General features: G+C 38.3%; 1 protein-coding gene across 1 annotated transcript in view; it reads left to right on the plus strand.

Moving 5' to 3' along the window:
* Window positions 1–13,387, plus strand: part of LOC129557788 (eukaryotic translation initiation factor 1A-like) — a 30,853-nt gene extending 17,466 nt beyond the window's left edge. Inside the window, exons 2-7 of the mRNA XM_088834532.1 lie at window positions 4,017–4,120; window positions 5,204–5,254; window positions 9,480–9,561; window positions 10,460–10,548; window positions 11,205–11,330; window positions 13,274–13,387. Of these exons, the coding sequence (XP_088690658.1) occupies window positions 4,017–4,120; window positions 5,204–5,254; window positions 9,480–9,561; window positions 10,460–10,548; window positions 11,205–11,330; window positions 13,274–13,387 (566 nt within the window). The remainder of the gene's footprint in view (window positions 1–4,016; window positions 4,121–5,203; window positions 5,255–9,479; window positions 9,562–10,459; window positions 10,549–11,204; window positions 11,331–13,273) is intronic.
* Window positions 13,388–13,813: the final 426 nt, after the last annotated feature.

The following is a 13,813-nucleotide window of genomic DNA, read 5'->3' on the forward strand; positions in this document are numbered from 1 at the left end:
CTTGTTTCTTGAGATGTGCCTGTATTGCTATGAACTTGACCCTTGGCAGTGCTTTTACAGTGTCCCAGAGGTTTTGGGTTGTTGTGTTTTCATTTTCATTCATTTCTATGCATATTTTGATTTCTCTTTTGATTTCTTCTGTGATTTGTTCATTATTCAGCAGCGTGTTGTTCAGCCTCCATATGTTGGCATTTTTAATAGTTTTTCTCTTGTAATTGAGATCTAATCGTACTGCATTGTGGTCAGAAAAGATGCATGGAATGATTTCAACTTTTTTTGAATTTTCCAAGGCTAGATTTATGGCCCAGGATGTGATCTATCCTGGAAAAGGTTCCGTGTGCGCTTGAGAAAAAGGTGAAATTCATTGTTTTGGGGTGAAATGTCCTGTAGATATCTATTAGTTCTAACTGGTCTATTGTATCATTTAAAGTTTGTGTTTCCTTGTTAATTTTCTGTTTAGTTGATCTATCCATAGATGTAAGTGGGGTATTAAAATCTCCCACTATTATTGCATTATTGTTAATTTCCCCTTTCATACTTGTTAGTAATTGTCTTACATATTGCGGTGCTCCTATGTTGGGTGCATAAATATTTAGAATTGTTATATCTTCATCTTGGATTGATCCTTTGATCATTATGTAGTTTCCTTCTTTGTCTCTTTTCACAGCCTTTGTTTTAAAGTCTATTTTATCTGATATGAGTATTGCTACTCCTGCTTTCTTTTGGTCTCTATTTGCATGGAATATCTTTTTCCAACCCTTCACTTTCAGTCTGTGTGTGTCCCTCGTTTTGAGGTGGGTCTCTTGCAGACAACATATATGGGGGTCTTGTTTTTGTATCCATTCAGCCAGCCTTTGTCTTTTGGTTGGGGCATTCAACCCATTTACATTTAAGGTAATTATTGATAAGTACGATCCCGTATCCATTTTCTTTATTGCTTTGGGTTCGAGTTTATACACCCTTTCTGTGTTTCCAGTCTAGAAAAGATCCTTTAGCATTTGTTGGAGAGCTGGTTTGGTAATGCTGAATTCTCTCAGCTTTTGCTTGTCTGTAAAGCTTTTGATTTCTCCTTCATATTTGAATGAGATCCTTGCTGGGTACAGTAGTCTGGGCTGTAGTTTATTTTCATTCATCACTTTAAGTATGTCTTGCCATTCCCTCCTGGCCTGAAGAGTTTCTGTTGAAAGATCGGCTGTTATCCTTATGGGAATCCCCTTGTGTGTTATTTGCTGTTTTTCCCTTGCTGCTTTTAATATTTGTTCTTTGTGTTTGATCTTTGTTAATTTGATTAATATGTGTCTTGGAGTATTTCGCCTTGGGTTTATCCTGTTGGGGACTCTCTATGTTTCTTGGACTTGGGTGATTATTTCTTTCCCTATTTTAGGGAAGTTTTCAACTCTTATCTCCTCAAGTATTCTTTCATGGTCTTTCTTTTTGTCTTCTTCTTCTGGGATTCCTATGATTCGAATATTGGAGCGTTTAACATTGTCCCAGAGGTCTCTAATATTGTTCTCATTTCTTTTAATTTGTTTTTCTTTTTTCCTCTCTGTTTCATTTATTTGTACAATTCTATCTTCTAGCTCGCTTATCCTGTCTTCTGCCTCTGTTATTCTACTGTTTGTCCCTTCCAGAGTGTTTCTGATCTCATCTACTGCATTATTCATTATATATTGACTCTTTTTTATTTCCTCTAAGTCCTTATTAAACCTTTCTTCCATCTTCTGAATCTTTTTCTCCAGGTTATTTATCTGTAACTCCATTTTGCTTTCAAGATTTTGAATCATTTTCACCATCAAAATTCGAAATTATTTATCAGGTTGATTCCCTATATCTTCCTCTTTTGTTTGTGTTGATGGGCATTTATCTTGTTCCTTTACTTGCTGGGTATTTCTCTGCCTCTTCATCTTGCTTAAAATGCTTTGCTTGGGGTGGTCTTTCCCTCTTCTGGCCGTTTGTGGAGTTCTCTTTATTATGTAGTTTCCTCGTTGTGTGTGTGGTTGGACAGGTGACTTGTCAAGGTTCCTTGGTTATGGAAGCTTGTGTCAGTGTTCTGGTGGGTGTAGCTGGATTTTTTCTCTCTGGAGTGCAGTGAAGTGTCCAGTTACGAGTTATGAGATGTCAGTGGGTTTGGAGTGCCTTTGGGCAGCCTGAATATTGAAGCTCAGGGCTAGTTTCCTGTGTTACTGGAGAATTTGCGTGGTATGTCTTGCTCTGGAACTTGTTGACCCTTGGGTGGTGCTTGGTTTTAGTGTAGGTATGGAGACGTATGATGAGCTCCTATTGATTAATGTTCCCTGGAGTCAGGAGTTCTCTGGTGTTCTCAGGATTTGGGCTTAAGCCTCTTGCCTCTGGTTTTTGGTCTTATTCTTGGAGTAGCCTCTAGACGTCTCTATCTGTCATTTCCAAGGTGGTTCCCTCTGTTTTAGCTTCTGTTTGCTGGTCTCTTCAGTGTCTAATTTCCTCCCTGATACTAGGGGGTGGGTGGACACTTTTTAAGGCTCAGTTGTTCAGTCCTGTTTTGGGAAGGGAGGAACGCTGCAGACGAATATCTCTGGCGTCTGTGGGGAGTGCTCACAGCGTCTCGGCCACACTGGGTTTGCCCCTGCTCACAGCACGTATGCTGTCCCAGTCTACACTGCACAGGCTCTAGTTTGCTCTGCCGGGAACTGTCCGAGGCCGGCACTGGGTTGTATGCACTTCCCAGGTCTGAGCGGCTCAAGTTCAGGTTCTCAGGTACTCCACAAAGGCGCAGACTTGGTTGGGCCTGCGTTTTGTGCCTTCCCTGGTCCGAGCAGTTCAGTGGACCAGGTGTTTGGCGAGCGCTGTCTCTGCGACTTATTGCCTCCCCAGTCCCCGCCACTCAGTTTTCTGGGTGTACAATCGGCTCACCTTCTCAGGGGGTTATTGACCCGCCTGAGCCCAAGAAGTCCTGATTAGCAACAAGCCTGTCTGCAGTTTGTATCAGATGCTTTTCTGGGGCCGCGGGTGCCCGCTCCGGCTCTGGCTGCGCTCCCTGCCTGTCTCTGCGGGGGATGGGGGATGGGCCGACCGCAGCCGGCTTGCTCTGCTCAATCCTTTATTCTGTGAGCGGGGCTGGCCGAGTATTAGGTTAGAGCTTTCCACCTTTTCATGGGGAAGCTATCCCACAGTCCGCTTTTGCTCTCCCCAGTTCTCCCAAATTGTTCTCGTGGCATTCAAGCCCAGTCCTCTCTCTAAGCAGTTCAGCCGGCTCCTCCCTGCCCAGTCCCCGCTTGCTAATGGCGTATGCAGGTGTCTGCGCTGCTTCTCCGCTGGGAGTTACCGTTTGGCGGGTAGTCTGTGGGTTTTAAAAAAATCTTAAAAAAAAAATAGGGTTATGTGGCCCTCTGATCTTCCAAGGATCGCCACAGATTCGCCAGTGAGAGTGTTTCCTGGTGTTTGGAAACTTCTCTCTTTTTAAAGCCTCCCTTCCCTGGACGGAGCTCCGTCCTTACTTCTTTTGTCTCGCATTTTATCTTTTATGTTTTTTCCTACCTCCTTTCGAAGACAATGGGCTGCTTTTCTGGGTTCCTGACGTCCTCTGCCAGCATTCAGAAGTTGTTTTGTGGACTTTACTCCTTGTTCAAATGTTCTTTTGATGAATTTGTGGAGGAGAGAGTGGTCTCGCCATCCTATTCCTCCGCCATCTTGTTCCTCCCCCCAACATTTGTGATTTTAAATTAACTGCTTCACTTTTGTTGACTTTTCCTTGCTCTAAAGACAGGAGGATAAATGCAAAAGTGTAGCTGGAAGAGACTATAGACATTCTTTGAGATCTTAAGCGTCCTCTCATTTTCGTGGATAAAATTAACATACGTCACCTTGAGACAGCACTCATTTGTTGTAATACTTGAACATTGTGTTCTTTTTAAAATCATGGTTTGGTCTAAATTTTGCACTAAAAGTGGCATTACCAACCTAATAACAAGAGTTGCATTTTAAGAAAAATTGAACAGTATTTTACGGTTTTGTTTTTTTCTGTTTTGTCCCTTCCTAAGAATATGCTCAAGTAACCAAAATGTTGGGAAATGCACGTTTGGAAGCAATGTGTTTTGATGGAGTGACAAGGATATGTCATATCCGAGGAAGTTTGAGAAGAAAGGTCAGTGTGGAGACATATTTTCCTTTAGTACAAAAATTACCTTTAAAATATATATCTGTTCTTCCAAGTGACTGAATTTGGTGCATTCTTGAAAACTTCAAAATCAGTGATATACAAGGCAATATAAGGCCATAAAACTAGAAAATCCTTGGTAACTTTAAAAATAGGGTTTAGATTTAGAAAGAATGATTTGTGATACCTAGCCTGGACTTATGCCAGAAATGTTTGCTCTTGAGGAAACAGACACATTTCATGTATGAAACAAATGGCCTAGTCTCTTAACAAAAATATTAAGCCATGAAAGAAAGAAAGAAAAATAAAACACCTGAAAATTATTTTTAAGACAAAAGGAGTCTAATTGCTAATTAAATGTACTGTGTGGTCCTGGATAAGACTTTGCTTTGTGGGAACAGTTCTATGTGGCGTTAGGAACATTTGAAATTGGAACACGATAAAGCATCTTATTCAGTAATTTTGGCACATTGATTGATCATATTGTTTAAAAGTTCCTTCAAGCATAATTCAAAACAGTTTTGTTCTGTTGAGTCCTTCTTTTCCAGTTAGTAGTGAGTTAGGGGCCTGAATTGATGTCGATTGGTAACTAGATGGCTATATTTGTGTATATGACTTCTTTTCATTTGTTTAAAAGAACTAGAAACGTCCAGTGCGATTTGTGAGTAAAAGTAATTCATGTAAAGCAATAAAAGAATTATGCTTTCGTAAATTTAAATGCTTCAGTTGAAGTAAAATTATTATATATTGCAATATCCTAAATTAGAAAATTGGACCCAAACTGAACTGCCTAACTTTAGTTTTTAATTAACACGGTAAGTATCTTTAACTAAACTTTGCCTCCTAGGCATGAGCACACACAGAGATAATACACAGATACAGGCACATCCACACACGACACCCACACACACACTCATCTGCAGTTTCGCCGTAATTATTAATAGCTACTTTTCCCATACCGAAAGAATTGTATTTTTTGTATTCAGTATGGCTTTACATCGAACACTATTATTTGCACTTTTCATGGAGTATACTGTGAGCTTTTTTGTTTCTTTGTTTGTTTAAATATAGGTTTGGATAAATACTTCCGATATTATATTGATTGATCTTCGAGGCTATCAGGTAACAATTACAGTTAATTTTATAATGTTCCTCAATTTAGGAATTACTAATATCAGTATTTAGATGATGCAATAAAATGCAATCGACCTGTTCTAGCCAGTTATGATTCTCATCCTTCTGGCATCAAAATTTATTATGATCCACGATGTTTAAGATAATAGGATTCTGGCTGAATGCCAGTACATAGTGTTTTGTGGGAAGACTGACTGTTTATTTACTTTAAATATAATAAGTACTAAATATTCTCTTATAATTTTGGATAACTACTACAGCTCATCGGTCTGTCCTCCTTTAAAGTCCAGGTGTATTCATGGCTCTATGATGGGTTTTCAGGGATTATGGTGCACATAATTATGGCACACACACTTTGCGTGTTCTGCAGTAAAATGAGAAGGTATCTTCTTATTTTATGATATGTATATCACAGAGCTATATTATTCATTTTCCTTTCATAATTTTTCTTTCATTTTTGATGGCACTGCAGCTTGTGGGAGCTTAGATCCCCAGTCAAGGATTGAACCCAGAATACTGCTGAGGAAGCCCTGAGTCCTTATCACTGGGCCACCAGAGGACTCCACCTATTTTGCTTTTTAAATATTTTTTTAAAAGCCCTTTGCTAAACAGTAGCATAAGACAGTGATATTCGTTAGTATTCTCATTCATTAAAAGAAAAAATTAGTAACTTTATATTGGCTTCTCAGTTACGAAGTTTAAATATAAAGGTCTTAAATCCAAGTTTGAGTAATCACTGCTGTAGATGTTGCAATTAAATCAGGCCAAACCTCTATCTCCAAAGAAAGTTTTTTTTTTTTTCTTTTGTTTTCAATTATAGGAGAAAGGTAAGACATAGACTAGGTCATTTAGAGTGTAAGTTATAAATCCAATATGAATACTTAGAAAACTACTTGGTAGTTGCCCACTACGATATTAATACTTGAAGTATGACTTGTAAGACAGAAATCCTTTCGATTTTTGTGTCAAACGCATCACGTGTGCTCAACAAAATTTTGAGTGAAATAATTGTTCTCTCTCTCCCTGGTGGCTCAGAGGTTAAAGCCTTTGCCTGGAATGCAGGAGACCCGGGTTCGATCCATGGGTTGGGAAGATCCCCTGCAGAAGGAAATGGCAACCCACTCCACTACTCTTGCTTGGAGAATCCCATGGAGGGAGGAGCCTGGTGGACTACAGTCCATGGGGTGGCAAAGAGTCGGACACGACTGAGTGATTTCACTTTCTCTTTCTCTATATTCTATTATCGGGTCATATTTTCTGTAAATAGTTAAGATGATGTGATTTGTAAAGTTTCAGTCTTCTGTTTCCTTGTTGATTTTTTTGGTGTGATTGTGCTCTTAGTGATTAAAGAGACATTTTGAAGCCAGTTAATCCTGGATGTTCATTGGAGGGACTGATGCTAAAGCTGAAACTGCAATACTTTGGCCACTTCATGCGACGAGTTGACTCACTGGAAAAGACTCTGATGCTGGGAAAGGTTGGAGACAGGAGGAGAAGGGGACGACGGAGAATGAGATGGCTGGATGGCATCACTGACTCTGTGGACATGAGTTTGAGTGAACTCCGGGAGTTGGTGATGGACAGGGAGGCCTGACGTGCTGTGATTCATGGGGTCGCGGAGAGTCGGACACGACTGAGCGACTGAACTGAACTGACTCCACGTTTTATCTCCACTAGTTTTGTTTTAAAGAATATGTTTGTCTTGATTCTCCAGTAAAATATTCTTCTCAACTAAAAACATATTATGCACCTTGTTTCTTGTCTTCTCTTAATGAATGCTACCTGAGGTAACATCTCTGTTATGTCCAGCTTCTAGGCTTTCTCAGCCATGGTTTGTATTGAGTACTTATTTTCTGGTATGTGACTGAACACCTTTCCGTGTTTCTTTGTGTGTCTCATGGTTTTTGTTGTCGTTGAAAGCCAGAAAATGCAAATATTACATGGTGAGATGGGAGATCAGATTTGTTCTCCCAAGGATTTTTTCTTGCCATGGTTTGTTGCATGATTTCAGAGACAGATTGTGTACGTCATATGTCTTTTCCTTGCACGTGGCCACTGAATGTTTGTTCACAATGTCACAGACAGCCCATGTTTGAGGTTTCATTAAAAACCAGCAAGGCTCTCAGTCTCTCCTTTTAGGCTTTGAGCTTGCAGGGGCATACCTTTGATAGTCAGCCAGGCGACTGATAGTTCTTCTCTTCATTTCAGGCCTGTGCAGAAAATCCAGGTCACTCGAAGCTGAGAGAGATCAGGAGCATCCCTGAACTTTGACTAGTTTGTGTTCAGTCCTGACTCCACATAAAAATGAGGTCCTACAGTGCTTGCTTTCTCTGTGTGACTTGCTTCTCTTAGCACACTACTCTCCAGGTTCATTCACGTTGTTGCAAAAGGCAGGATTTATCTACTTTGGATGTTAATCCCTTATTGGTCATATCATTCGCAAATATGTTTACCGATCTAGTACCCTGTCTTTTTAGTCGTTGTTGACAATTTCCTTTTCTGTGCAAAAGCAATTTAGTGTGAAGTATTTACACCTACTAGGTTTTGTTTGCATTCCTTATGGCTTTGGAGTCCTATACCAAAATCAGAGTGCAAGAGCACTACATTTGGTAGTTTTACACCATGTTCCCTTGCAGCAGTTTTATGGTTTCAGGTCTGTGTTTAAATCTGTGATCTAGTTCAGGGTACATTTAGGTAGTTTCTGGTGCATGATAGGGGTCCACGTTTAGGTTAAGTACTGTTTTCCCAGTCCTGTTTATTGGGAAGGACGTCTTCTCTCCACAGTAACCTTGCTTCCGTTCGTATTAGTTGACTGTCTTTGAAAAATTGTATTCTGAGTGCTCAGTTTTTTTCCAGCATCTGCATTATTGGTGGAATTCTAGTGCCATATTGTTTGGACAGTTGTGTTTGAAATGCAGGAAGTGTGTGCCCTCCAGCTTTATTCTTCCTCAAGATCGCTTTGGCCCTTAAGATAGTTTGAGGTTCCATCTAACTTTGTCTCTGAAAATAACTGCTACTTGAATTTTATAGGAATTACATGGAATCTCTACATTACTTTGGGTAATACGGACACATTACTACTATACCTGATTTTTGTATGTTGATTTTACTGAATATTTTTCCCTTGTATGTTTTTGTGATCTGGATCATCCATTCATAACCTTTCCATTTTGAGTACGTGATGACAGCAATATATACTCTGTCTTTAAATGTGTATCAATTTTGTGCCCACTTATTTTAGTTTAACAGCCTATAATCCCGGAAATGGAGCGAAAAATTGTTAGTTCCCAGGTTAATTCTTTGTCTCATGGGCAGTGTAACCAGTTTTATTAATTCATTAAGGGGTTAAAATGCTAACTTTAAAGTGATAGCCACAAACAGCTCTTCTGATTTTTCACCTGGTGTGGATAAAAACAAACCCTTGTTGCTCGAATCATAATGTAAAGATAATAGCAGCATCCCCACTCTGTGGAAGTGTATTAGCACATTGTTAGCTAACCTCTTCCCTACTGAGTTGGACTCAGAGTTTTCACACAATACCTACATGTGTTTTGTGCACATTAGAGTTTGATAAGTGTTGGTATGTATTACACTGCAGTTTTATGACTGTGATATTTTCAATTGCCTTTCTGTAGGCCTTTGCTAGGTTAATTGTAAACATTTAGAATCATTGCCTCAAATGAACATTTTTAGGGCAGTGCTTTTCAGGCATATTTGCATCAGAAACACCCAGAAGAGCTTTATAAACACACAAGGCCTTCACTTCAAGCCTGCCAGGTTTTAGGAAGATACCAGTATCTTTTTAAAGCAATTCCAACAATTCGACTCATTAAGATACTCTAAGAACTCTGCATTATAGACAGGTTTCTCTTGGGTAAAAATGCCACTTCCACCTTGAACTACAGTGTTAGAGTGTGAACAAGGACAACATTGCAAAACCACCACCACCCATGTTTCCTTTTCTTACTTTGATTCAGTGCATTGTATACATCACAATCCTAGTCTATACTTTATTTGGTCATGCATGCCAACCTCGTCATGAGGATTTGTGTGTGTGTGTGTGTGTGTGTGTGTGTGTGTGTGTGCAGATGATAGAAGGAAGGTGAGCGAATAGTAACGTTTTACATAAGAGTGTTTAATTTGAAATTAACTTATGAAAGAAATGATGATTCTTTGCATGACCGGTTTTGATCCTTCCTTGTTCTTCTCCAAGGATAACAAAGCAGATGTAATTTTAAAGTACAATGCAGCTGAAGCTAGAAGTCTGAAGGCTTACGGAAAACTTCCAGAATATGGTAGTTAATATCAAAGTTTTTACATTTCCTTGTCTTCTCATAGCATTTGCTAGTTAGTGTTTAGGTGAAGCAGTTGTTTCAGAATTCTCTATTATGTATTTTTACATATAGGTTTCAATTCACTGTAACTGTGTACTAAATACTTTAGTATATTAACAACTTAGTAATGGATTCTCTTCCTACAATATGTTCTTTGGGTGGCGAATTATAAAGTTTACAGACTCAAGACTTATCTGTAAGAATTGTTAAAGTAGTGCCTCTTGTGAACAATTCTTAAGAGAGTATACCTGGTTTCAGAAACTCTATAACAACAATTATGGTACTGGTATGGATTTTTATGGAGCAGTGTTCAGTGTTTCTTAGTATATAGAGTGTCGTTGTGGTGTTTTGTGGAGAGTGTTTTTAAAAGATATCCCTTTTATTTCTTAAAGAGAAAAGTATTCTATTCTTCCTCTAGTAAGCTTGGAAAGATTAAAATATGCTTCTGGTAACAAAAGAGAGGACATATACTAAACTCACGTTTTGAACATGAGAGCAGTGTTACTTTTTCTATTACAGTGCATTTTATTATAAAGTGAGGTGATTTTTAGGAAGAGTGAAGATTCTGATGACAATTAGGCCATTTAAGAAATCCTAAGATAAGTGGGAATCAGATCAATACTTACTTGGCTGTGAATTTCTTTTAGTGGTTTCATTGTGACTTTGTTCTCTGTGATATGTTTGCAGTTAGGAAGATTTTTCTCTGAATGAGACAGTTGAATCGAAGATTGAGTCCAAGCAGTTTCTTGTACAGTTCAGTGTTTCACAATTTATCCAGTATTATTTTTTTAAATCAGCAATTAATCTAGGAACACCTTGATTTGATATTTTTAAGAGTATGCTCTTACTGTGTTTTTAGCAGAACATAGTGAAACAGATACCTTTGATCCTGAAGATGATGACAAAATCCAGTTTAAGGACACTGCAGGTGAGGATGAAGACATTGAGGTGAGGTGTAAGTCCAGATTGAACCATGTGCATGTGTGCTCTTTCATGTCTTGTACAAGAAAGTAGCCACATCTTCCACCACCTCAGGTCTCAGAAGGTTGAACGCTTGAATTGAATATATATTGAAGAGTAGGTATCCATGAATTTGAATATTCATTAAAATTCAAGAACCACTGTGTCAACCGTTGTGAATTTTTGAAAACTTTATAATTCATGGGATCCTTGTTTGTTTGTTTGTTTTCTTAAATCAATTAGGCCTGACAGTGGGCACTTCATAATGACACTTTATTACGCAAGGGGGGTCTACAGAGATAGCATTAAGATGTTTTGCAGACAGGTTTAAAATGTATCATCTCCCAAAGCTGGTACGTTAATAGAAGTAAAGTATGCTGCAGCCAGTTTGCTGAAGCTCTGGAATTTTAGTGTACTCCAAAGCATTCTTAAAATGAAGGCCTGTTTTGTTGCCCATGTGTTTAGAAGTTACATTAATTGTCCTGTATCTCTCTAGGACAAACTTTTAGTTTGGAGTTTTTGTGTGTGAAATGGTTGCTTATCTTGGTAAGGAGATAGTGGTGATAAGACTTAAATACCTCACTGTTCTACTATGAATGTATTTCAGTAAAAATTTTATTGATTTGTATCTCTTGATTTTTCAGACAGACATATCAATAATTGCAATGACAGTATGGTTTATATATACTCTTGTAAGGCCTGTTAGGTGTCTTCTTCTTGTTTTGGTCCTTCGTGCAAAATCGTCAATGACTGTTGGATTGAATACTAAGGTAGAATTTCAGAATTCCGAGAGGAGATTTTAGGAAGTCTAAATTGCATCACTGCCCTAGTACACAGATTTCAATATCTTTCAGTCACCAACGTTTTAATTAAGAGCATTTTCAGACACTCAGAGAAACTGAATTTTAAGTGGAAGTGAGCAATCACATATTTCCCAAGATTATACAGCTTGCGACTTTCTACACAGTCTGTCGCATCTATCCTGTCCATACCAGTCCATTTATACTTTGATGGATTTCCCAATCATTTAGAAAATGAAACCAAGGCACTTCCCTGGTGGTCTAGAATTTTCAGATTCTCAGTGTCCACTCTAGGGGTCGTGAGTTCAATTCCTGCTCCGAAAAGAATGATCAGCAGCCTGCGTGGCATGGCCAAAAAGAACCTTGAAAACCCAGGCTCTTTGAGATGAGTCACACTATGAATTAGAACAGCTGGATATGCACCTTCAATGGAGACATTTTTGCCATTTTTTTAAAGCCAGATTGTTACAGATTTTTAAACGTATGATAATACTCTACTGAGGTGAAAGTGAAGTCGTTCAGTAGTGTCTGACTCTTTGCGACCTCTTGGACTGTAGCCTACTAGGCTCCTCCGTCCATTTCAGTGAGGTTCTCTGTTCAAGATTACTGGAGTGGGTTGCCATTTCCTCCTCCAGGGGATCTTCTCGACCCGGGTCTGGAAACCGGGTCTCCAGCATTGCTGGCAGATGTTTTACCCTCTGAGCCACCAGGGAAGCCCTATAATCTACTGATGTTGTATGCATTTTAAAGTGCACGAGAAATAGGAAAGGAAAAAGGATTAGAAAAGTATTGTGGCAGTATCATTAAAAGCGTTTTTTCATTTTTTCTCTTCCGGTTTTGTTATCATTTATCAGAGGCTCTAACAATTTTACGTCGATTTTTGTTTTATATATTTTGACACTTCCGTCATCGTCTTTTATGTATTTGGAGTTTTGAATCATGTAAAGGTTAAAATGAACATCTCAAAGATGTCATGTCTATCATAGCTAAAGAAAAAAAGGCAGTTTCACTTGAAAGAGTGGACGCTGATCTTTATGAATCCGTTGTAAATCAGAAACTGAAAAATGATTACATACAAAGAAGGATTCCAGTAATCAAGTGTCTTTTAAATGGGTTTCAGTTTAATGATATCTTTGTAGTATCTAGGTCATTTGTAATGCTGACAACAGATTTCATAGAAATGCTGTCCTCTCTTTCTTACATTTTGTTCAGTTTTGCCAGAGATTCCTTGTGGCTAAATTAATTCTGTGGAGGTACAACTGACAGCTATTTTCTGTGGTAAGAATGTAAAATGCACCAGTTGCATAGTATGTTATTTGAGACCTGAACGTTGTCACGCCTGAGCTAGGGTTGAAGGCAAGGAATCTAACCAAAGGGAACACTTGAACCCCAAGTCCCACAGAGATAAGCCTTGTTTTAGACGGAAAAGATAACAGCTTTTTGTAGCTGTGACTAAGCAGTTCAGTTAGGGAAAGGACAAAAGACAAGGGTAATTAAAAGCATTAGTGTTATTTTGGAAATTCTGTTTAGTTTTATTTGTTTTATGTCAGAATCGCAGTTCTTATCAGAGTTAGTTATCCTGGGATTAATTAGAGTGTTTCTCCTGCGATCAGACTGTATCAGAAGAATTTGATTTAGTACTGTCCTTCACTCTTTAGGATAAGAAAAAAGGCTAAAATCCAATTAAGATGAATAAGTAAATTTAAATCATGGAAAAAGAGAATAGCTTGCATAACATGTTCTATTCTCTTGGAGATCATAGAGATTCAGTGAAAACACACAGGAACTGTGAAAACAATCTGGTCAGTGTCCTTAACTTTAGTTCAAACGGACTTTGTAATTACTGTAAGATGATCCTATATGCATTATTAGAATTAATTTTTCTGTAGGTCTGATGTTCTTTTCACTTACAGATCTGTATTGAACGCAGAGGTCTGAGGATCATGCACCCTTTGAATTTTGGTCATCATCTGCTAAGAAGACTAAAACCTCAGTATGAATGTAGTTTAAGGCACACTGTGCCTTAAATGATGTGCCTTAAATAAACAGTGGTTTGTTTTCGTTGTTTGCAAGTATCATATTTCTTTTAAAAAGTGATGAAACTGAAGTATTCTGAGTAAAATGTTAACACTTGCTTCTTTCAATGTAATGGAAACACACCACAAATTATGCATTAAAATACTGGAAAGGAAGAAGAGAGAAGATTCCTCTCCTGTTTGACCTCCAGTTAATGGGTGTTTTAAATAAACTTGTCTGTTTGAATGGACTTGTCTGTTTGCAGAATCTTTCTATGTATTCCAGTTATCTAAAGGTTTCTTGAGATTTTGATAGACTGTAAAGAAAGCAGAAGTATGCATTTGAAGCTAATGAAAAGGGCAATTTTCTTACTTACCTTGCCCAAGTGTAATTTTATTCTGTTTGATAACATATATTCTTTTCAAAATTTGGGGTTG

The sequence above is a fragment of the Moschus berezovskii genome, chromosome Y (assembly GCF_049115385.1).
Source record: "Moschus berezovskii isolate FMDL1 chromosome Y, NW_MosBer_1.0, whole genome shotgun sequence".
Taxonomy (NCBI): Eukaryota; Metazoa; Chordata; class Mammalia; order Artiodactyla; family Moschidae; genus Moschus; species Moschus berezovskii.